We start from the raw sequence: 24,234 nt of genomic DNA, 5'->3' as shown, positions 1-24,234 counted from the left end.
CAGGCTTAGTGGATGAGATTAGATGAGACAGGTTATTCAGAGGCATACTCGAGAGTCTTGGGGATGAAAGGTTGTGACTATCAGATGAGCTTTCAGCCTTTGGACAGCTTTGGGCATCTCTGTCTAAATGGCAGCTTGGGAAGGGTCAGGTTGGGCATGGGTAAGTGCTAACATGGATGTCTGATTGACTCCGATCTTGTGAAAAAGAAAAAAAAAGACATCAGCTTTCCTCCCCATCTTGCCTAGTTTTCTGCCTGTACAAGCCTCACCTACTTTGATTTAATATTGTCTACTTTTAAGCTTTACAAGTAAAGATGACTAATACAAGCCACAAGAACCAAGAAGCAATGGGTTAGCATAGCTTCACTCAGATCAGACACGTGCAAGTGAGAGGCAAGTGGGTTTCCTAGGGGGCCACTCTGCTAGGCACTCCACCTGATGCTTTACTAACACTGTCTAACTGAGTCAGCGTAACAAAGGCCAGGGTGCAGGAACCAGCCCCATTTCAAAACTGAGAAAACTGAGGCTCAGGGAGGTGACATATGGGAAGCTGCCTGTGCCATCCGGGTCCTGCCACTCTCTATTACACCTGCATGCTGCCACCCAAGCACCAAAGGGAAGACTCATTCTCAGGCCTGGTACATCATCCAACTCCAGTGTGGAAGAACTAAGAATGGCAAGGGGACAGCAGGTGAGGCTGGGGCAAGTCCAGAGGATTCCCCTCAGCAGAGAATGCGCCTCCTTCTGAGCCATTCCCAAAGCTTGTCACATCTGCATCCCCCCAGATATTCCACGTTCGCTGAAGACTTTGGAAAGACACAGAGGAAAAAAATGATCTGCACCTCCGCCAGACAGCCTTCTAGCTCTTTTTGCTGCATGAAGCTGTGCAAAGTATGCAAATGCGAACTCCAATTCAGGAGGATGCACATTGCACAAGCTCTCTTGTGCTTTAATCTTGCTTTTAATGTCTGAGGAAGTATACCACGTGTGGTTACTTTATGATTCAGTTAAGATTGGTTGCATTTTATAAGTCTTAATAAGATGGTCTTCTCTGACCACCAAGAAAGACAATATACTCTGCCTGCAGAGCAAGGCATCATATAAGGACCCCCTGGGAGTGCACCCCACAGAGATTCCCAGGGTATGGAAGGTACAGGCAAAGAAGGAATGGAGGAGGCATAGCTGTACTGGCTGCCCACCTGTCCCCCCACTCCTCTCCCTCCCCCAGCCACAATCCCACATCTGGTACCTGTACTGGCATGGCCCAGAGGTTTGGGCACAAGAAGAAAAACCACATGAGTTGGTTGGTGTCGATGGCAACCAGGTTACAGATCTGGCTGGCGGTCATCTCCCCCATGGACAGGTTGGAGGTAGACAGGTGCATAATTTTATTGTAAATCTTGGTCTAGAAATAACAGCAGAGAATTTCTTATTTGTCAGCATCACCACCCTCCTGGGTGCCCCCAAGACTATCTGTTGGGGTTTCTCAGATGCTCTAGGGGCGATGAGGGGATGGGCACTGCATTGCTATGCTACAGAAGGAAGAAAGGCAGACAGGCTCAAGGAGGCTTTGGTAGAGATCCAGGAGGCCCTGGAGGCAGCATCTGGGTGAAGATCAATGCTGGTAGGGCGAGCTACTTCCTCAGCCAGTGAGGTCTCTCCTCACGGGGAGAGGATTTAATTTGCCCTTAAATCTTCATAGCAGATCTTCACATCTAGTTGCCGTCTTGATTTACGAGGGGCCGTGGAGCACACACTTCAAAGCCATAAAAATGATGAAGTGGTACGGCTGTTTGACTTACTATGTCCATCACCTCCCCGCCGGGGAAGGGGTCCATTTCTGGGCCAAGCTCCTGTCATAGTCAGACCTTGCAGCAAAGCAAGGCCTGCGCCTGGCTGATGTGAGATGTGACCATGAGTGTGGATCAGCCTCAATGCCATCCCAGTGTCCCAGCACACCCAAGGCCACCATGGGGGCAGACTGGGAAGCAACCACAGTAGTGGCTTGGCCTGAGTATGGAACCTCAAAGCTTACTGCGCAGACCGACTGTACCTCCCAGAGAGATTGCCAGGCTGTATGCACAGGAACAAGGGCAAATGCATTCCTGTCTTCAATGTCTGAGCAGTGCCTGCTTGGAGAGAAATTCTCCTGTGCATTCTGTTGTAAAATGGATTGTGCTGGATTCATCTTTTGTGTGAGCCTGGGCTTTTGTGTGCAGCAGATTTCCTTAAGGCATTAAGCTAGTCTACATTTATATGAGTTGAGATGCAACAGGGGCGAGTTTTCAGATAATGGCAATGATTTTTTTTTTTTTTGACAAATCTATGTTCTTCCTAGGTCATGTGAGATCAGGCTTCCAAAGCTTGTCACCTTATTCAGCGAAGTAGGCATGGAGACATGCATCCAATGGAGCCCTACGAAGTCCAGAAAAGGCTACACAGATCTGCACACCCAAATGGTAGCTGGTATGTTTTTCAAAAACTATTATCTATAATTCAGTAATTTTGCTTAATTGCTTTAAATGCAAAAACCATGATGATTCTCCAACTCATGAAGAAGCAAATTCTCCTTGATTGAGGTAGGATTTCTGTAAATAACTTTTTGTAGGGGCCCGGCGGCGCGGCCTAGCGGCTAAAGTCCTCGCCTTAAACGCCCCGGGATCCCATATGGGCGCCGGTTCTAATCCCGGCAGCTCCACTTCCCATCCAGCTCCCTGCTTGTGGCCTGGGAAAGCAGTTGAGGACGGCCCAAAGCTTTGGGACCCTGCACCCACGTGGGAGACCCGGAAGAGGTTCCTGGTTCCCGGCATCGGATCGGCACGCACCGGCCCGTTGCGGCTCACTTGGGGAGTGAAACATTGGATGGAAGATCTTCCTCTCTGTCTCTTCTCCTCTCTGTATATCCGGCTTTCCAATAATAATAAAATCTTTCAAAAAAAATTAACTTTCTGTAAATCTCTGAAATCAGGAAGAAGGTTGTTTTCTCATCTAATTTGTTTTTGTAATTAATGCTGGTATTTCCTTTTTGTGGCATATGAATTAGTCTCTCTTATTAATGCAAAAGATTTAAACAGTTTGATAAAAGCAATTATATGCTAACGCATTAAAAAGCCATTTTTGGCTCTCTCAATGTAATTGGAAAATACTTGGGTTGGTGCATGACTGATGATCTACAAGTAGGAAGTAGGTTTAATCATAAAACTGCCCAACTACCAACTTGGCTGATACTTGCGCTGTGTGAGCCAGCCCTTGCTGGAGAGGTCTGAGTAGAGGCTAGAATTTTTAGGGAGTATTTCTGAATTGAGAAACAGTTGTGTTCCTACTGCCTACGAGCACCCATGGGTCTTACAATGTCACAGATTTTGCTGGGCTCTTTCTATCCTCACAGGATGACATTCTCCAAGGAAAAGCTCTGTTTTTCCAGTGAAAAGTCACTGGTGGCAGGCAATATGGTCAAGTAGAGTAGAACAGGTTGGACACTGAACAACTGCAGGAAGCACCATTTACGTGGACTACATACCAAGATGGCCCGAGTGGGCTCCTGGCACTGTCTCTAGGCCAGCTATCTCCTTCTCCTGCAAGTCCCCTTTCTGTGAAGCCTCTGATCTTGGCTCCCATAGGACCAGTGTTAACAGTTGGGAGGAATATTTTTAAGAATGAGGTAGTTTGGGGCTCTTGCTACAATTTTATGGCAATTTTTGGATACAGCAGCATTCCCTAGCTATTCTCTTCAATGCCCATTCTCTCTTTTGTACAAAGATAATTTCTTGTATGATACACATGATTATCGGTAACAGAAATCACACTTTCTAGTCTCTCTGAGGATGGCCATTTGGTCAATTTCTCACCCATGGGATGAGAGGGGGAATGTATAACTTCTATATTATGATTCTATAAGGGAGAAGTCCTGAGGACTCTATCCGGGTGGACCTCAGGTTTAAGTGCTCCAACAGATGCTCAGATTAGGCAGACCTGGGATGTCTGCAAATCCCTCTGGCTTCAAAGAAAGACTGGCTGGTAGCAGAATTTTGGAACAATAACTGCAGATGGATTCTGAGTTGGCATCTGCATTCACAGAAAGGAGTGCTGTGATGGATTGGTGATGTCTGCCATGTCCAAGGATGGAGAGACCCAAGGGCCGAGCAGAAGACATCCTTGGTCCACAGCAGAATCAGAACTAGAACTTGTGCATGTCCCCCAGTTCAGCCCAAGACTCCTGCCACCATCCACCCTGCTTTGTCTACAGTTGTTGTGCCAAAACACCATTAAAGGACAACAACAACAACAGCAAAACTTGAAGCAGAATTATTCTTGAGTGTCCATGAAGAGGAATAGTGTTAGCCTTCCTGTGAAGTGAACAGCTTATCCGAGTACCTGTATGGCACCTCGCAAGTTGATTCCAGTTTCAATGGCGACGTAGTAGGATGCTTGCAGGAAGGTCCTTTGTAGCAGCAGGGCGAGGAATAGGAGCACGGCTAAGACATAGGCATTAGCCAGGAACTCTTGGGAGGAGACAAAGTAAACTCCGAGAAACTGCGTCTGTCGCAAACAGAAATTCGAGGGCAGCGGTCACCAGTAGCCACTCACCTTTCCTCAGTAAGCCTCCCTGGACCCTGGGGCCATGACAAACACAGCCTGTGCAACAGTTCACCTGTGAACAACGGGGCTGACAGCGCCAACACAGTACTCCTCTAACTACAGGGGCATGCCTGTATTCCCTTCCTTTTTCCACCTGGGGGCTCTCAGCACTGTGGTCCTCAAGTCCCAGCGAGTGGTTTTTGAATGGCACAAGTATCAACAGAGCAAACCAAAGAGCAGGCCCATGCACAACCGTTGGAGTCACACGTCTGCTGTGTGTTCTCATCATGCAAGCACAGGCAGCTGAGACCTGAGATTGTGCTCATGGCAGCCGGCACCAATGGCAACCATGGCCATGCAGTGCTCCCCAGGGAGTGGTGGGGACTGTGCAGATTTCCGGCTCCCAGCCCCCGTGCCCCCAGTCTCTCTTGTGGGATTCCAGGCCCCCCTGCTGCACATTCAGCATGATCTCAGGCGATAACTTGTGAAAGAAAACATACACTTGGACTTTGTTGCTGAAGATGCCCCAGGGGAATGGCAGTGTCCCTGTTTCCAAATTCGGCCTCCGTGATACTGCCAAGCCCGTGGAGCTGCTGCTTCTGGGAACGCGGAGCGTTACCCTGTCTCTGCCCTGAATGCTTTTGTGCCACTGGCAAGGGAGTTGCTGTGGGGCAGGTTGCAATGGGAACCATGTGCCAAGAAGGAGCTTAAGGGCGTGTCCTCCACCTGCACCAGGCATAAGAGTGAGGGGGTCTTTGCCTTGGTTAGAAATTCCTGCATCTTGGCTGCAGGGATTCCTTCACCTCCTGGTTTAGTAGAGGTCCTCCAAGCACTCCTCACGCACCCTGCTCCTGGTTACAATAATCTTTCCCTGTTAGGGACAACATAGGGAGATAATCAAGGGATACAGGAAAGAAGGGCCCTCCGAGCCCTGGAGCCCCTGGTGCTCTGTGCCAAGGGAGGCAGAAGGAGGAAGAACAAGGTAGAGGTAGGAGTTGGGTGGGCTGCAAGGCCACATTATTTCTGGGGTGGAGCAGAGGAGACTACAAAAACCATGGAAGTGTTCTGCTGAAGGGAAAGGCCAGGTTGGTTACGGTGCATGTGAGAACACTGTGTACCCAAGAACACTGATGAACACACGTCTCCAACAGTGTGGAGCACTGCACGTGTACTGCATCGCAGTGACACCAAACACGACGCTAGGCATTAAGGGCTACAAAGTCAGCTGATTACATGTGCTCATAGACAGACCACGGGGCGTATTTGCTAACTATCTGTACATTTTAGACAAAGCAGTACAGTATCTTTTTGCAGCTCCAAAGGCAGCAACTTAACCCCTGCACTCCCCAACCCCTTCCACAACCCATATGTACCCTGGGTCACAAAGCCACATCCCTGTGGCTCAAGAATTCTGTGCTCCTGTCAAAACGAAAACCTTCTAGCAAGTAAAATTATGAAGTCATCACCAGATCTCTCTTCAAACATAAATTTATAGCTGGCTTTTGATGGAGAAGTAAGTACCAGGGAGCCAGTGCTGTGGCACAGCTTCCATATGGAAGCTGGCTCGAATCTTTGAGATTTATTCATTTAATTTGGAAGGCAGATTTATAGAGGAAGGAGAGACTTTCCATCCACTGGTTCACTCCCCAAATGGCCACAGAGGCCAGAGCTGAGCTAATCTGAAGCTGGGAGCTGACCTTCCATGTGGGTACAGGGCACCAAGACTTTGGGCCATTCTCTGCTGCTTTCCCAGGCCATAAGCAAGAAGTTGGATCAGAAGTGGAGCAGCTGGAACACAAATGGGTGCCCACAGGGGATGCCGGCGCTGGCAGAGGATTAACCTGTGGAGTCACTGAGCTGAGTTTAACCACTAGGCTACTGTGCCGGGCCCCTAGGTGGCAACATTTGAGCAGAGTCTTGGTGGCTAAAAATGGGTGGGTGAAGTACAACAAGCGTGCCAGGGCAGCTTGTCATAAAGTATTATAAAGAGGCCAATCCACAAAGTCACAGAAACACAAATGCATGTAACTTCATTAAGCCACCAAACATGGCCGGCCAAGTAGGGTACACATACACACAGAGGAAGAGAGGTAGAGAGCGATAGAACTGTATGCAGTCCATAGCAGAAGCCATTCAAAAACAAGTGCTCACACATTTATGCATGTGCGCCCACACACACACACACACACTTTCCCATTGAACATCAGAGGCTTGAGATCCAACCCAGTTCTTCCTTTCTTTGGCCTGACCAATGGCCTGGAGCAGTGCTGGCAGGCCTCTGAGGAGGAATCCAATTCCCTCACCCTGCACCCAGATCAGTAGCTTCCATGGCTGGCAGGCAGGCGACATATTGGGATGGGGGTTGGGCAGGAGAGGGGGCTGCAAAGAGCTTGCGGGCGAATGGAGCCAAGCCTGGTGTCCAGGTTCCCCTGGTGAGTGGTAGGACAGACAGGGGCAGCACAGGTGGGACACAGACCCTCTCAGTAACTCAAGATGTCATCAACAGCGTTGACCCTGGAGGATGCCAAAGGGTGATGTGGTTGCTGCCAGCCCTGAAGGGTGTGCAGCAGACTCAGAGACAGCGAGAAAGTGCTGGATGCCCAGCTGCCAGGCTGCAGCTGGACGAATCCAGGCCAGCAGAAGGAAGGGCTCTGTCGTCCTGCTGGGGTTAACCTCCACGACTTGTACTGGCGACTGGCATATCACCCCACTCTCAAGGTTAGAACTGCTGGGAGGCAGGAGCATGTATGAAATGACCCCCATCAGTGAACTCCTCTTTCTCCACATTTTCTGGGTTCAGAAGTCCAAGTGAGGATGGAGCCCCATCCCGGGCAACCACTCTCCGGGGCTTTGCTGTGGAAGCCGGAGGCTTTATTTACTTCCACCTCTTGTTTCTATGTTTGAAATTTGCTGATTATATCTGGGCAGCAGGGAACAAATATTAAATCTGATAAGGGCCATTGCCACTGAGGCAGGACCATCTGTCTCTGGGATTTGTGTGCTGATAAGTAACTGGGACAAGAACATTCCAATGAGACAGCAATAAACCTCAGGGTCTGTGTATAAGAAACGAGGAACAGCACGCCCAGGCGATGAGGTGACGGGCAGGCAACTGAAGTTCTAAAGTGATGCTTGCCCCGAATCTTTGCCACTGACTGCCACAGAGCTCTCTGCATAGCAGAATGGCCTGACGGGTTGGAAAACATGACGAGAAGAGGATGGCGTGGAGAAGCCATTAAAAGCACTGGCCGATGTCATTTCCCCCAGTACTGACATCACGTTCCACCATGCTGCGGATTGTAGATGCCAAGCACTTCAGCATCACCGGCAGTCCGTGACACTCCTGTGGACAACTGAGGCAATCACCCTCTCTGCTGTGTGGGCCTTGTTCAGAGCTCAAAAAGCCAGGGAACATCTAAATAAGCAAAAAACACCTTCGCTTGATTGAAAAAGAAATCTGTACATCTCAGCACGGCTAACTCCCACTTATCCATCAAGGCCCCATTCAAATACTCCCTCCTTAGAGACAGCGTGGTGCTGTAGTGTGTTAAGCTGCTACTTGCAGTACTGGCATCCCTTACAGGCACCTGTTCACTGCTGCTCCACTTCTGATCCAGCTCCCTGTTAATGCACCTGGGAGAACAATGGAGGATGGCCCAAAAGCTTGAGCATCTGTGCACACGTGGGAGACCTGGATGAAGCTCCAGCTCTTGGTTTAGCCCAGTCCTGACTGTTGTGGTCACTTAGGGAATGACCCAGAGGATAGAAGAGTTCTCTCTGTAATTCTGCTTTTCAACTAAATAAAATTAACTTTCAAAAACTCCCTCATCTAAGAAGATGTTCATGACCTCTGGTTGATTGGTCACTCTCTCCTAACAGTTACAGGTAACATTTCCCCCATTGGATTTTGTAATTCTTGCAGCTAGAAGCGAGGGCTTGATTGCAACAGTCCATTTAGCATCATGGTTGTTACAGCTTAGACCACAGAGTGAAAAAGGTTTGGACTGTGTAACCTGACTGTTACTAACCGGAAGACCCTGGCAAAAGTGGGTCCATTTCTTTGAGTCTTATGTTTCTCATCTAGTAAATGGGGACAAGCATTTACATCTCACGAATTGTCAAAACAAACAAACAAAAGCCCCAAAAAACAAAAACCAGAAACAAAAACAAAAAAACACTGCCAAAGATCACCTTTGGGATTCAGTGGCAGGTGGATGACTTATGTACATAGTCACATATGTATCAAGCTGTTGCTAACTGACTGTCACTGTAGCCAGGGCCTACATTTTCCCACAAACTAATCCAGGTCTGGCACACAGTAGGTAGGGCTCAATAAACACTGGCTGCACAAAATTACACACACAGACAGATGTGGCCAATCTCATATCCCTTACATGTCCAGGCCACTCGGCTGACACATTTCATTTCCAGAACTCACATAAACCTTCTGAAGGTTAGCTGCTGCTTGCGACTCCAGAACTGCAAGATAAGTTCACATTATGCGAGAGGCACTGTAAATTATTAAGAGCCCTGATGACGACTCCTCCACATTGTTTCAGGCTGTCTGTGGTGGAGATGTTACAATGGCATCCTCATCAGGCAAATAAAACTACAAGCCTCATTAGAGATGAAGTGTTTTCCATTGTGTGGCGACATCATCCCAAGAGCCTGCCAGGGGACAGACAAAAGCATAAAAGACTCCCTGGGCCTAGGGTGGCCATGATGGCCATGAGTAGGAGCAAGTGTGCTGGATGTTCAGTGCAGTTCATACCATCTCAACAGGTGAAAAGACCCCTGGACTACAACACCTGGCTTAGCAGGTATCCAGTCATTTTCAGCCATGGGACCCTATTTTAAAGAAGAAATCTTAATGAGAAAGCTCAACACATTCATTGTCCTGGGACAGCTGTGAAGGAGCGTCAGAGTGGGAGGAAAAGCCATCGGTGAAGGGGTCTCTTTCTCCTGTCCAGGCAGCCCAAGCTAGCCCTTGCAGAATTTTGAGAGCAACAGAGTTGAGGGCGACAGAGCCCTGGAAAGCTGCTCAGAGTCTACGCAGATAACATCAGCTGAAAGCCAACAAAAGCAGCCATCATAGAAACTCCAGACGCTGGGGCAACAAACGAACTTCCTGCCACATTTCAAATGACTTAACCACCGGTGGAGGTAGTGCCAGGGGTTGGGGTGTGGTGGGTGGCATTTCTGCAAGGGTCTGTCCATGCAGGAGGGCCACCACAGCATGGCCACAGCTCGCACACCCTGGCCTTGATCACTCTCACACCATGGTTGAGAATCTTCCCGAGGGTAAGGGAGGCCTACCTTGGGCTGGAAGACGTGGTTCTCCTTCCCGAGGTGGTCCACGATCCCAAAGATGCACAGTGGCCCGGCAAAGCCCAGCAGGTCTGCCAGGATGCGGAAGGTGCTGCTGAGGACCAAGCGTTTCCCAAAGGCGTGGCACAGAGCTTGCCAGATAGCTCGGGCACCCTGTGGACTCTGGATATCCTTCCGCTGCCCAGAGAGACCGAGGGCCAGATCAGAGGGCTCATTCACGACAGACAGGTCCTGGCCTCCCGGGATGCTCCTGGCGCCTTCTGCCTGGGGAAACCCCGTGGTCATGTATGTCCTCTATAAGCATGTGGACTCCAGGAAGAAGTCGTGTAACAACCAGATCAACACTGACATGGGCTATAGTGGGGGAGGGAACTGAGGCTTGTGACTGATCCAGGTGACTTGGCTGGGAAGTGACTGTGCACACTCAAGGGAATGCGTGTCACACTGAGTCACGACCACTTGCCACCAGGTCTGCCTTGGTGTCTCCTGGGGTTCTAAGGCAGACACAGGGCAGGAGCATGCACTGGGCTCACTCACAGCTCTCAACACTGGCTGTTATGGGTCAGCACTGAGCACGCACAGCTTCTCTTAGAGCCTCAGTTGACTCCACAGTGTGTAGTGCTATGGAGTAAGCCCTGCCTGGCCCAACTCACAGACTTAGGACCTTCACATTAAGTCTGCAGGTGCCCCATCTGGATGGTAAACCAAATGTCCTAAGTGGTAATGCCCACTCTAACCATGACTGCTTTGTGACCTGAGTCCTGGAATTGTCCCTAGTTCACCTATGTGACTTATGTCCATCAGTGGGCCTCAGTTTCCCAATATATTCCCCCCTAAGGGATTTGACCTGACACCTTTTGAGGTTCCTGTCTGTGACCCCTCCTGCACTGCAAATAAGGGGATGGGCCGGGTGTGGTTTTGCCCCAACTGACCGCCTGCGCATCAAACGCCTCACAGAGTCTCCGGTAGTTGGTGAGGGCCCGCATGGCAATGGGTAGCTTCCCGATGGCCCGCAGGTCGATGGGCTTCTTGTGGGCAGTCTTGATGAAGGCGTTCATCCACCAGTAGGTGCCTTTGGACAGCAGATTCACGAAGGGCTGTAGGAAGCGCACCCCCAGGTCCTGCAGGTCCTCAGGGGGCTTCACCTCCCGTGGCGTCTTGAAGAAGATGTATCTCTGTGGGGCACAGGGGCCATAGCATGGGGACCTGTGACTCGTCGCCACGGTCATGCCATCCCAGCAGGATCTGGGGCTGAGACAGATCCTTGACCTCTAGTATATGAGCCATTTCTTGCCTGTAAGGATTCCCTAGAAAAGGATCCCCAGCTCCCCTAGTCACCCATGCTAAGGTCTCCTGATTGTGCAACTGTACACAGAGCATAGTAGGATCCCATTTCAGTGACAGTGAAACAGATGCTAGGTGGAGGGGAGGAAATCTATTCGGTTACATGTGTTGAGAAAATAAAAAGTATCCGTGGAGTCACGTGTTTAAATAGGGAGGTGTGTTATGTTCATAAAAGCAAAGCAGGGAGTGACTAATAAGGTTGTTCATCTGGTTATCTGGGGAGGTAGGAACAAGGGCAGGAGAAGGGAAGACTCAGACTAGGGAGGAGAAGAGAAAGGGAAGGGAGCCAGGGAAAAGGAAAGCAGGGGCTGGCATCACGGTATAGTAGGTAAAGCTGTTTCCTGTAACACTAGCATCCCTTGTGGGTACCAAATCAATTCCTGACTGCTCCACTTCTGATCCAGCTCTCTGCTAATGGCTTGGGGGAGCAGCAGAAGATGACTCAAGTGCTTGAGCACCTGCACCTACATGGGAGACTTAGATGGAGTTTCAGGCTCCTGGCTTTGTCTTGGTCTAGCTCTGGTCTTTGCAATCTTTTGAGGAGTGAGCCAGCAAATGAAAGCTCTCTCTCTTTCTCTCTCTCCCTATCCCATTGAGTAACTCTGCCTTTGAAGTTAATAGAATAAATCCTTTTCCCAAAAAAGGGGGGGGGGGAAATGAAACAGTGGAAGACGTATTTAGTTACGTTTACTCATTTGTGTGGTATGGGATCACATGCGTGCATTCAACAGCCGTAAGTTCCTCTAACCTCCATAGTGAGACCAGGAGAAGCCAGTCCCTCAAGGAATTTGTTCTCTCTCTGTGAGTGACCCCTGCCCCGCTCCGCTGGCACCTTGCATCCTCTCCAGCCCCTCCAGGAGGAGGAGCACAAGGCAACAGGCCCTGATGGAACCTCTCTGCTGAGACTTTAACCACCAGCCTCAACTTCCCTTTGGGGGAAGGCAGGACGAGCTGGCACCTGCCTGGGCCTAGTTGGACAGCTGGGTGGGGAGGCCTGCACACATGGGTCTATCGGGGGATCGGACCTCCCACCCCCAGGCCTGCCCTGACACGTGTGTAGCCAGACATTTGCTTACCCTCACCCTGATGACGTTGATCTCCACGAGAAGCAGCATGCCATAGAGGATCACCAGCAGCCCGGTGAGGCAGAAACGCAGCTGCGAGAAGCTGATGGCGTGTTCATAGAACTTGACAAACTTGATGGTCTTGGTGATGAAGGCCAAGGTCCAGTAAATAAGCAGGGCTGCAGAGAAGAGACAGGAGGGAGGTGTGTGTGCATGCTCATGCGGGTATGCGCAGTGGATACAGGTGCATGGGAGAGGAGAGAGAACTGTGGCAGGGAGGCAGGGATGTGGTGGTGGCGTGGAGGGACATTTCTGTGTAAGGGGCCATTCATGGGTGGCTCTATCAGAGCTCATCCCTGTTTACTGATGCACATACACTAAAACATCCCACCTAAACTGCAGGTGACTTGGCAACAATTTCTCCTTTCTAGAGGGTTCTAGAAAGATCTGCAGTGCAGACTAATCAAGGGTGGGAAGATCATGGACCTGAGCCAAATGCTACTCAATATCTATTTTGTAAACAGAATTTAACAGGAATAAGCCCCAGGGCCCATGTTCTTGACAGGCAAGTTCCAGAACATGCAGTCAATGCCTCAGACTGGCCAGAGAAATGTCCCTTCATTGTAATGAGAAACATAGGACAAATATCTCTTGGATTGAGCACCGTGCCAGTAAGTACTTTAAACACATTATCTTATGGGTTCCTTACAATAGTCTCACGAGGGAGGTATTGCTGCCATCAGACAAAGGCTGAGGTGATGTAACTGATCCAACTGAAGAAGCTGTGAATGGCAGAGCTGGGTGAGCCAAGGCCAGAGCCTATGGATAAATGCCACTTATACTGACATCCTTGTCTCCAAATTGGTCTCCAACCGGAGAGATCTTAAATGCCTACCTATCCAGCCATTCGTTTTACACATAGACAACTCTGGCTCAGAGAGAGGGTGTGACCTGCCCAGGCTCTCTGCCAGCTCCTGACAAGCAAGAGGATGCAGAGCCCTGTCCCACCCCAGCAGGATGGTGTTTCCAGAGGCCTAAGAGATTTAGCGGGGAGTGCGGTATGGAAAAAGTGAGTCACTGCCCTGTGAGGCAGTGTTGGATGGTGGTTAGGGAGGGAACTGTAGCCAGATACGTCCAGGCTCAGCTCCTATAACACAGCACCTGAGCCAGCTAGACCTTAGCTTCCTCATGCATTAAATGGGCATCATGAAAACACAGGCTCAAATGTTGTGAACAATGCACAGAAAGCTTTGGTCCAGTGGGTCAGACACCCAGCAGATGCCCTTTGGATATCTGATATCATTTTCATGTCTAGACGGCAGACTGAGCATAAACATCAGAAACTCAAAGTAGATTCTATCTGGAAGTCCCACCTTCTCCCACACCCCGCCTTCCATGATAAGCCCCATCAGTGTGCCCCAGCAAACCAGTAGTGGCAAGTGAAGCCACTCCCTTGGGGCGCAGTCTGCCTGATGCCTCCTCATTCTGAGAGCTGTGGGCAGCTGCGATGGGCCTCATATTCCCCACCTCCCACAGCACCTCCTTGGAGGGCCACAGTAAGAGAAGGAGCCCTTCATCCTTCCCTCCACTCCAAGGTGGACCAGGTCACGATGCCAGGCTGCCTCCTGGGGAACAAAAGCTGGGGTCCATTGGTCTAGCTCAGGGCTGGAAAGCAGATGGAGAGGTTGGGCCCCATCATATGCTCAGGGAGGAGCACACTTTGCTGGGGACAGGGGTGGGGGAGTCGGTGCCATCCAGCCCTAGTCCGAGGAGGTCACCATGACTGAGGGATAGAGGGTCTACTTTTTGGCCCCAGTTGTCAAGATTGGGGTGACGGCCCCAGCTGTATCTGGCCTCATGGAGCAGCCAGGGACCACTCCCCCAACCCCTGAATCCCCATGTATACACTCTCCCGGGGAGACTAGCCCAGGCACTAGAATCTCTGCAACCTTGGGGAGGGCAGCCTTGCAGGGCTGCAACACAACAATACATCTCATTCTGGCCATGCCCTTGCCACCCCCAAGGGTGGCCCTAAGTATATCTTCACTACAACCTCATGACTTGGGCAGGGGTTGTAATGGCTGCCTGTCTGGAGAAGTGGAAACCCACAGAAACTTGCTGTCTTGCACAGAAACAAACAAGGAGTCGGCAATCACAGGGCTGCTGGGAGGGAGTGCTGGGGTCAGAATTCACAGAGAGAAGATGCTGTCTTCTCCCCCTGCAGTATTCCCAGTTCTTTCCCACCCTAGAGCCCACCAGCGTCCCTCCAGTGTGGCCACACACCAGAGCCCTGGCCAGGATGCCTGCACTGCTGCACTCCAGAGCCTGATCAGGGGTTCCCCGTGCCCCCTCTTGCCTTGCTCCAGTCTGACCTCACGATCATGTTTATAACCTCTCAATGCATTGTGTTCCCAGCAGTACTAGACACAACCACCCCAAAGTGGGAGTAGCTCAAATGTCCACTGCTGACACATGGGTAAAGAAGCTGTGGGGCCAGCACTGTGGTGTAGCAAGTAAAGCCGCCACCTATAACACTGGCATCCCATGTGGGTGGTGGTTCAAGTCCCAGCTGCTCCATTTCTGAACCAGCTCCCTGCTAATGCATCTAAGAAAGTAGTGGAGGATGGTCCAAATTCTTGGGTCCTTGCATCCACATGGAAGATCCAGAAGAAATTCCTCGTTCAGTTTCAGAGTAGCCTAGTCCTGACTTTTGTGGTTATTTGCAGAGGGAACCAGTGGATAGAAGATGGATCTCTCTCTCTTGCTCGCTCACTCTCTGCCTTTCTAACAAATAAATAAAATCTTGGAAAAAAAAAGAATGGTCAAATGGTAAATTGTGTGTTATGTACATGCTACCACACATACAAACACAGAGTCCATACAAAGTTGCCAAGTCAATTCCTCATGGGCTCCCATTACCTGTGATTTTAAAGACCAATGTCCGTGATGTGGCCCTTGAGACCCTGCCCAGTATAGGCCTCCCTGAAGCTCAGCCTTCGAAGTCTAGCTTCCCTTCTGCTCTCGACACTCCAGTCATCCCTTGCTTCAGGATTGCTCAGTGTGCTTTGTCCCCAAGCCTTTGAACACCACGCTCCCCTTGCCTGAAGCATTCCTCTCCCTCCTCTCAGTCAGTCCCCACCTGCAGTTCTCAGTTGCAGCATGCATTTCTGATAGAACTTTTCTGGGACTCTGCCCAGGGCCCTAGGATTGTGGGTCTTTTGTGGGCCATGCACTCTGCATTGCAGTTTGCCTTTCTGTGGGCACCAGACCTGTGCCATCAGGCTCCGGAGGGCACTGACCACCTCCCTAATGCCCTTCATGCCTTTAGCCCCTAGGGTACAGTCCCTCTACTTATCCCTGTCCCAGACTTTCTGGCTGTGTGGAGGGAGCCTTCTCTCTGGGGAACACAACTCCAACCAATGTCTCCGTGGGTGGTAATTCACTCTCTAGAAGAGGAAATGAAGTCAGATGCCAGTGCCATGTTTCCTGTGTGGGGGTGGATGGAAATGAGGCTGTAATTAGCAGCTGTCCTGTGCATCTGCTGCCCCTGGGGCCCAAACCCACTCACATTGAGGCCCGCTGGATAATCCAGATGGAGCATAGACCATACCTCACAACGGAAGGCAGGTCTGTATGAAGTTCAGGAGCGGCCGCAGTGGCACTGGCTCAACACAGAGCCTTCCAAATCCTGGGTGCCTATTATCTGCTGTGCCTCCCACTCTCAGTCTGACCACATGGTTACCTGTCAGAGGTACAGCCCGGCCTTCCCATGCGCACAGAGCCCAAACATAAGTACCACCCAAAGATGGACACCTCTGCCCCAAGGACAGGGTCCAAGAATATCCCTCCCCCATAGACATGCAGCCTTGGAAGCAATCAGGAGACTCTAGACTCTGTCCCTGGGCCAGTTGAACTCAGAAGCCAATTGTAAGTCATTGAGTCCTGAGCCTTAGTTTTCTGACTGATTTGTAAAGCCAAACTAACAGGTATAGTTAGAGCGAGGTTGAAAAGGCTCAGGTAAGTTGATACATGCCCAGTGCTCTGGACAAAACCTGGCCTGTGACAAACACTCTTGAGTGTCTGTGGGTTTCAACTTCCTTGAATCCTGCATTGCACATGGGGAGGGAGGATACATAGTATTAGTTGTGTAGTTGTGAGAATTAAGTGAGGTTAACATGTGAAGACCTGTGTGCTGAGCCAGTCAAGGTCAACAGGGAAACCTTGGGCTCTGATTCTGGAAGCTTGCTCTTCTCCCTCCAGGGGACCATGCCCAAGCTCTAGCATTATCAGTGGACTTTAAACAGCTCAAGGAGGGGCCGGCACTGTGGCAATGCTGGCATCACCTGGTGAGCACTGGTTCAAGTTCCAGCTGCTCTATTTCTAGTTCGGCTCCCTGCTAAAGGGCCTGGGAAAGCAAAGAAGACAGCTTAAGGACTTAAGTTCCTGCCACCCATGTGAGAGACCTGGATAGAATTCCAGGCTTCTGACTTCAGCTTGGCCTACCTTGGTCATTGTGGCCATTTGCGATGGGTGTGAACTGTTAGACAGAATCTCAGTTTCTCGCTCTCTCTGTCCTCCATCATTCAGACTTTCAAGTAAATGAATCTTTAAAAAACCATTTCATGGAAAAATACAGGATGCTCAATTATTTCATCATATGCAGCTTCCATGGACTCTGTTTCATCTGTATGTCCACGGCTGCTCAAATGTTTATCCCCTGCCCTAACCTCTTCATGAGTGCCCAATTCCCTCATCTAACTGTCCCTTTAGCACTTGAGGTGGCCATCTTGGTGCCATTTCGAACTCAACAGGACCCAAACACCCACTTCCACACCAACTCCTGTTCCTCTGCCATGCCAGGTGCTAGTACCACCATTCACCCAGGTGCTCAGATCAAAGTCTGGCAGTCTCCCTTGCCTTTCCCTTGGCCTCTGACTTCAGCCCCTACCACTTACCCTTGCTGACTTGGCTTTGCCCACTTGCTTCTCTCACCAGTGTTCTCCTAAAATGAGGCCTTTGCTAGTCAATCCTTCTTAAATAAAAGACTCATTAACCCAATCTTTGTGACTCGCTTTTATCAAAGACCTCTCCTTCCTTCCCTGTGTAGCAGCATCACCTTCACTCTCGTTCATCCTTTCTCAGCTTGATTCTCTTCACAGCACCACCATCACCACCACTACACTCACATGTCTGCTTGCCTGTCTGCATCACCCAACAGCAAGCTCCACAGAGATCTCTCTCCTTTGCTTCTGAATCTCTAGCACCTAGGACAGTGTCGGCACACAGGCAGCGCCCAGTAGGCACTGTCTCAAAGAGTCAATGAAGGCGTCTCCTTCCTCCCTCCTCCTCCTCCCCCTGGCTTACCGATCAGCAGCTTGGGGAAGTTGGAGGTCTCGATGTTGTGATAGTAGATCACAGAGGTGACAGCAGCCATGAACGCCATCCCAGCTGGCATGTATAGGTGGAGATGGCGGGATTCAGTCACCCTGATTTGGGGAAGGCAGTGAGAGAAAAAGAGAGAATGTGGATATGTTAAGTACCCCAACATAGCAGCACATGCCTTGACCTGAGAGCCCAGCACATAGCAGGGCTTCAAGAACAAATCCACAGCTCCCTGCCAGAAATCAACAGCTATGCCTAGCCTGAGTGCACCTGTTAGCCAAGTGGCCCAAGAGTCCAGCTGACAAGGCTTCCAGAACTCAGTTCAACCCTGCCATTTCCTCTCTTGGCGCTGGCTAGCAGAACCCAGCACAGGGGAGTAAGCTTTGGTGGTGGTAGTTGCAAAACTGGAACCTACTCTTGGGGCAAGAGAACACAGCTGGGCCCCATCCCTGCCTGAACAAGGGCTTGCACACCACATGTCACTCAGCGATAGCCCCATTTAACAATCACAGCATCCATCAGCATCAGCACATCTCCCCAGATGTTGTAATAACACAGTGACTAGAGTCAATATTTATGGATCATTTGCCGTGTGCCAGACCTTGCCCTAGGTACTCAGTGGACATTAACTCATTCAGATCTCCATAAACTCCACAAGGTTCTCTCCATCTCTCCATCTTACAGCTGAAGAAGCAAAGGCAAATTGACTCTAAGAAACATGGCCAAGGTCACCACTCTATCTTCTCTCTTGGGATGAGGTTCATGGACAGCCCATCCCCACCCTGATGCTCACTCATAGACGCCTTTGTGCTGAGAGCACTTGGGCATGGGTGCAGAGCTGAGTGGAGTTATGGTTCTCCACACTCCAGGGCTGAAGAGGACGGTGACCTCATGGGCTCCACAGTGCCCTATCCCAGCTCCCTCTGCAAATTGCAAGCTCCACACTGCTCAGCCTGGCTGGCACTCGAACCTGGGCCATGTAGCCTCCAAGGCACTCTTGCAATCCTCTCCTACATGCCCTTACTGTTCTAGCCATGTTGGGACCCTGTGAGAGCATTCTATCCTGGTGATGCTCTTGCTGGTACTACACCTTGCGTAACACAAGATCCTTGTCCTTGGGAAGCTGACAGCTGGGAAGAGATGCCCGAGCTAACTGTCTAATTCAGTAGCCCAGGGAAGTGGTGCTAGAAGTGGACAGGAAGCGGAAGGATACAAAGTGGACACAAAGTCTGGTTTGGCAACCCAGGAAAGCTTCACAGAAGAGGTGGTGCTAGCCTAGATCTTGAGGCTTGTTGGGCTTCAACAAGGGAGGTGGGGACTGAGGTCTTTCACATGGGTACATGGGCCCAAGCACTAGGGCCCATGGTGCATTTGTGGGAAGTTGGATTGAAATGGAGAAGCTTTTCGAAGTGGGACTCAAACCCACACCTATATGGAATGCTGGTGCTGTAGGCAGAGGCTTAACCCACCACAGCACGGTGACCTCTCTCACATTTTTTTAAGATTCATTATTTTTCTTACTTGAAAGGCATATTTTACAGAGAGAGAGGAGAGGTAGGGAGAGAACATTTTCCCTCTATTGCGATCACAGGAGCTGATGCTGACCTGAAGCTGGGAGCCAGGAGCTTCTTCTGGTCTCCCACATCGGTGCAGGGTCCCAATGACTTGGGCCATCCTCCACTGTTTTCCTAGGCCATGGGCAGGAAGCTGGATCAGAACGGAGCAGCCATCTTGGATGCCAGTGCCACAGGCCAGAGGATACCCTGCTGTGCCACTGTGTTGGTCCCTCTCTCACATATTTTTAAGATGACATCTAAAATGTTACATTATACATTAAAGTAAAATCTTTTTTTGCAAAAGGAAGTACAAATGTTAAAAATTTTATAATATGAGGATTAACCATAACTGGAATAAATATTTCATGGTACGAATTATTAAAATAGGTTTTAGCTACTTTACTGGATATTAGACACTGAATTATGTAAGAAATTAGGGGTAGGTGTTTGTTATAGGTCTTTGCTTGGGATGCCTGTACCTATATTGTGGTGCCTGGTTTGAAGCCCAGGTATTCCTCCTCCAGTCCAGCTGTCTGTTAATGTGCACCCCGAGAGGCAGCAGACAATGACTCAAGCACTCGGAGATCTACCGCACATGCAGAAGACCCGGATTTAGTTCTGGGTAACTGGCTTTGGCCTGTCCTAGTCCTGGCTGTTGGAGGCGTTCAGGAAGTAAGCTAGCACATTTTTTGTTCATGTACATGTGACATTTAAACCTACCTCACTAACCTATACATTTTTAATTGTACTGAGTCCAAAGCATCTCACACAAAAATAGCACTCCAAGAAAAAGAGGAAGTCCTATGGGTTCAAGATGCCTCAATTAGCCACCTACAAAGGTTTATCCACACCACACACAAAATTGCAGGCCACTGCCAAAGCCAGTCCCACTCCCACTTGCTCTCTTGGCTCTCTGGACAAAAAACCCAGGATGGGATGCACTGGAGTACCTCAAGGCAAAGCCTGTCTCTTCCCCACACTCATCTCCCACATGTGCCTGGGTCTGGGTTCATGACGACCTGGTGACAAATGCCCACACCCTGGCTGATGACCTACTGTGCTGAGCTGGAGAGCATAGGGGCACAGGACAGGCTGTGAGTGTTGCTGGTCAGAGGATTCACCACACACCTTCCCTGAACTTCTGCTGCTTTGGAAAGGGTGCTGGAGGATAGGGTGGGAGGCCAATTTGTCACCGTTAGCTGGAGAGATGGTCCATACCCTACGGCCTTCCTGCTGGCCCAAGGGCCGGCCCCTGATCCTCTGGAGGGAGCCACTGCCTCAGAGCCAGTGGGTATCACAGGGGTCACCGCTGCAGCCAGGATGTGGGGACACTGTGGGATGGCAGGGTGAGGGAGTGCAAGGATACCACCCCCCGCATGCCAGTGGGAGGAACCTGGCTGTGCTAGCAGAAGGAGAATCTGGGCTCAATCAGATTCCAGATCAGAGGGACCACACCTCAGACACTCCAACCTAAGCCTTGTTGCTGTTCCTGCAGGAGATGGCTACCCCTTCTCCCCTCTGCCCCTCTGCTGACACGTCATTCCCAGCCACCATGGCTCACATCTGACTGCATTCCCCTCCAAGTACTGCATCCACCTTCAGCCTTCCCAGCCTCCAGCCACCTGGAAACCTGTCATGTTCTTACCTAACAAGGCTGCACCACTGTCATGTTATCTGTTCCAAACTAATGGCAGGACTCAATACACATTCAGTCTGCAGTATGAAGCCCTCCACGAGATGCCATGGCCTGGCTCCCAAGCCTCTGTCCCTGGACCTCCCCTGGTATGGTTAATGTTCTGACCTGGCTGTGTTGCTCCCCAGCTGTCCCTGCGGCTTGTCTGGCACCTTAATTCTTCTACCCCCCAACCTTTCATCGTGTGAGCTCCTCTGCCCAATAGAACCCCCCCTCAGACTTGCAGGCCTGGCTCACTCAGCCAGAGAGCTGGCCCCGGCAGCTTCTCCCTCTCCTCCCAGCATGTCCTCTATTCTTCTAGGGACTCCAGTTGTACTCCCAAAGCTTTGGCATGTGCCTTATACTGTGAACAATTTCTGCATTCTAACCCATGGGCTTTGCTGACTCAGGAGACAGTTTTGCAAATGAAGGTAACACACAGTGAGATCTATGCTATAACAGAGATCTGTGTGTATTTGTGTGCATGAGAGTGGTAGTGGCTGTAGGGGTGTGGAAGGGAATGTGTTGAGTGGCCCAGGGGAAAGGCAAGCAGATAGAAACAAGCTTTGAGAAACAGGCAATCAGCAGGTGCCCAGGGACCCAGGGACTGCACCTGGTCAGCAAAGGAGAGCCAAACAAAGGTCTTAGGCAACAGTGATCTGTTAGGTTTTTTCAAGAAGGTAAATGCTAGCAGCTTGTGGCAGAGGTGTACTAACATACACCAGCTTTGCTTCATCACATCCTGTCACACAGTTTGACATGCAAATCCATGTCCCCTTCTCCAGCATGGTCCCAGAGTTGGGTCTGGATATCCCTGTGGGCAGTGCCCAGTTCAGAGAGCCTGACCCCACAGAAGACACTGAGCAATGGCTGGATTTGTTAGCAAATGATATGACTTCTGGAATGCACATGAGATGAGGTGTCCTGGACCTGCCAGGAGGTTGCTCAGGGCAGACACACACTCTGGCACCCTCAGAGAGTGACTTACCCATCAGACAGGATGCCCTCCGCGATCTCACACACCAGGACGAAAAGCAGCATGAAGGTCAGGATCCAGCGCAGGTTGTGCCCAGGGAAATGAAGCCATGTGCTGTGGTGGATGTGCACCTTAGAGCTCTGACTGCCCCATCCTGTGGCGGGAAGGAGTGGAAGAGGTGGGATGCACAGCCCACCTGGAGGGTGGTGCCCAAGCAGGCAAGGGGCCTGTGCCTGTGCACACCTGTCCTGGAGAACCCCCAAGGCTGACACAGTTGGCTGGCCTTCCGTGTGCTGACCTCTTATATAACAAGTCATCCAGTAAATGTCTGAAAATAGGGTAAATGTTAGCCTTTTTTTCTCCTATTGCTAATACATATATGAACTTCATTGAGATTGCTTTCGTCCTTGGCAATAACTAGTAACTCTAATTCTACAGTGGCCTCTTGCAAATTTATTTGGATCACCATCTTTCCTCCTCAAAGCCTGACATGAAATTTATGATTTGCTTTTCTACATTTTTATTTATTTTATTTTTAGAGGTGAAGAAGAGTGCTCCCATTCATTGGAATACTGCCCCCTCCCCTAAAAAAACAAAACAAAACAAAACAAACAAAAAAAAAAAAACAAAAAAAAAAACCTTGCAACAGCCAGGGCTGGGCCAGGCATCAACCAGGAGCAAGTAATGAAATCAAGTTTCCCACATGCAGGGCAGCGACCCAACTACTTGAGTCACTCACCACTGTGTCCCAAGGTGCACGTGAGTTGGAAGCTGCAAGAGGAATTTGAACCCAAGCATTCCATTGATGGAAGTGGGCTTCCCAAACTGCGCCTCAATAGCTATGCCAAAGTTCCGCACCTGAATTTGCTTTCTTTGCTAAAGCGAATGAGCACGTTTTGGGGAAGCCCCCTTGCATTTCCCAAAGAGCCCCGAACAAAGAAGCCCACATAATTGTCTCCACAAGGTCGCCCAACTTTGCAGAATGCTTCAAAGAGGGGTGCTGGAGGACCTGCCAGGGGCGCTGTGTTTACAAGTCAGGGTTGCTCCGCGGCAGAGCAGCGAAGTTGCGTGTGCTAGGGAGATGAGCGCCGGGATGGGTAACAATGGACCGGCTCCAGGTCTCCAGCTCCCACCTCCTTTGCTCCAGGGTGTGCCGGGAGGGGGTGGGGAGGAAGGACGGTCCAATACAGAGGAAGCGCAAGGATTCGCGTGGCCTCCATCCCGGCCCGGGAGCGCAGCCTGTCCCGGGTGGTGGAGAGGGTATCCTAGGGGAGGGGTGACCTCGCTCCACCACTGAGGGTGTGGCGCGACCACCTCCGACCCTCTGGCGCGTGTGGGGACCTTGCTCTCCCTTTTGTCCATCCTGGTCACGGTCGTGTGGAGGCAAAACTTGGAGATGGCTTACTTAGGTCAGGAAGGTCCGTTGTGGTTGCCAAACCACTCCAGGGGCACCACAGGGAGCGCAAGGATGATCCGGCATGGTAGTGCGGGGGCCCGACATGCAGACTGGAGGCAAGGGGACCCGGTAGGGCGGTGTGTTGCGGTGGCGGGCCGGAAGGGCCGCGGAGCGGTGCGGCACGCACCGCCTCCTCCCCCGCCCGGCTCGCAGCTGCCCTCCCTGGCCGGCAGCCCGCGGCGCGCTCACCCACCGATGAAGAGGATGGGGAAGGTGATGAAGAGCAGGAAGACGTGCGGCACCACGTTGAGAGCGTCCACGAAGCAGCCGTTGTTGAGGACGCCCTGGTCCACCCGATAGGCAGCGGAATGATTCTCGCTGCCGCAGAAGGCCAGGGGCATGGCGGCGGGCTGGGCTGCGGCTGGTTCCGTGCGCCTCGCGCGCCGCTGTCCCTCGCAGCTCCGCTGCCCGAGTCGGCCGCCAGGCCCCCGCCCCCGCCGCGGGCCCCGCCCGCCGGCACCCTCCCCGCGCCGGCCCGCCACCTGCGGGGCCCAGGGGGCGGCGCGGAGCCGGACCAGCCCCGCAGGGCCCGACCCGCGTTCCAGCGGCCGCCCGCGCGTGCAGATGTGCGGGGGTCTCTTCGGGAGTGCCCCGCTGCGCGCGTGCGCTGGTGACAGACGTAGGACTGGGACCGGGATGCTGGGTCTGGTGGGAGGGTGGGGAAGTGGCCGTTGACCAGAGGAGAGTGCGCAGGGACCCTGAGAGTGTAGGTTTGAGGTACAAGTGTGAACTCGCCGGAGCATGGCATGCTTGATGTCGTGGGGTTTCCGGGTCCCGCAAGTCTCTACTACAGATGGATGAGAAAAGTGGTGAAAAATTTAGGTGACACGGAGGACCGGGGTTGGAAATTCTCAAAAGCAGTCCCAGGCGGCAGTGGG

General features: G+C 51.2%; 1 protein-coding gene across 5 annotated transcripts in view; it reads right to left on the bottom strand.

Moving 5' to 3' along the window:
- Window positions 1–23,790, bottom strand: part of ABCC8 (ATP binding cassette subfamily C member 8) — a 70,259-nt gene extending 46,469 nt beyond the window's left edge. For 2 of the 5 annotated variants that reach the window (XR_009245312.1, XM_058663287.1), the window contains exons 1-8: window positions 23,550–23,790; window positions 21,913–22,054; window positions 17,679–17,800; window positions 12,327–12,493; window positions 10,839–11,081; window positions 9,895–10,083; window positions 4,375–4,539; window positions 1,250–1,405 (exon numbers count right to left, since the gene is read on the bottom strand). Coding sequence is in view for 2 of the 5 variants with exons in the window: in XM_058663287.1 (XP_058519270.1) it covers window positions 1,250–1,405; window positions 4,375–4,539; window positions 9,895–10,083; window positions 10,839–11,081; window positions 12,327–12,493; window positions 17,679–17,800; window positions 21,913–22,054; window positions 23,550–23,697 (1,332 nt within the window). In the remaining 3 variants the exon portion in view is untranslated. The remainder of the gene's footprint in view (window positions 1–1,249; window positions 1,406–4,374; window positions 4,540–9,894; window positions 10,084–10,838; window positions 11,082–12,326; window positions 12,494–17,678; window positions 17,801–21,912; window positions 22,055–23,549) is intronic. The other 3 variants (XR_009245310.1, XR_009245311.1, XM_058663288.1) reach the window with 2 other exon arrangements.
- Between the last annotated feature and the right edge of the window lie 444 nt (window positions 23,791–24,234).

This window comes from Ochotona princeps, chromosome 4, assembly GCF_030435755.1.
Source record: "Ochotona princeps isolate mOchPri1 chromosome 4, mOchPri1.hap1, whole genome shotgun sequence".
Classification (NCBI taxonomy): Eukaryota; Metazoa; Chordata; class Mammalia; order Lagomorpha; family Ochotonidae; genus Ochotona; species Ochotona princeps.
This window is presented reverse-complemented; position numbering and strand designations above follow the sequence as displayed.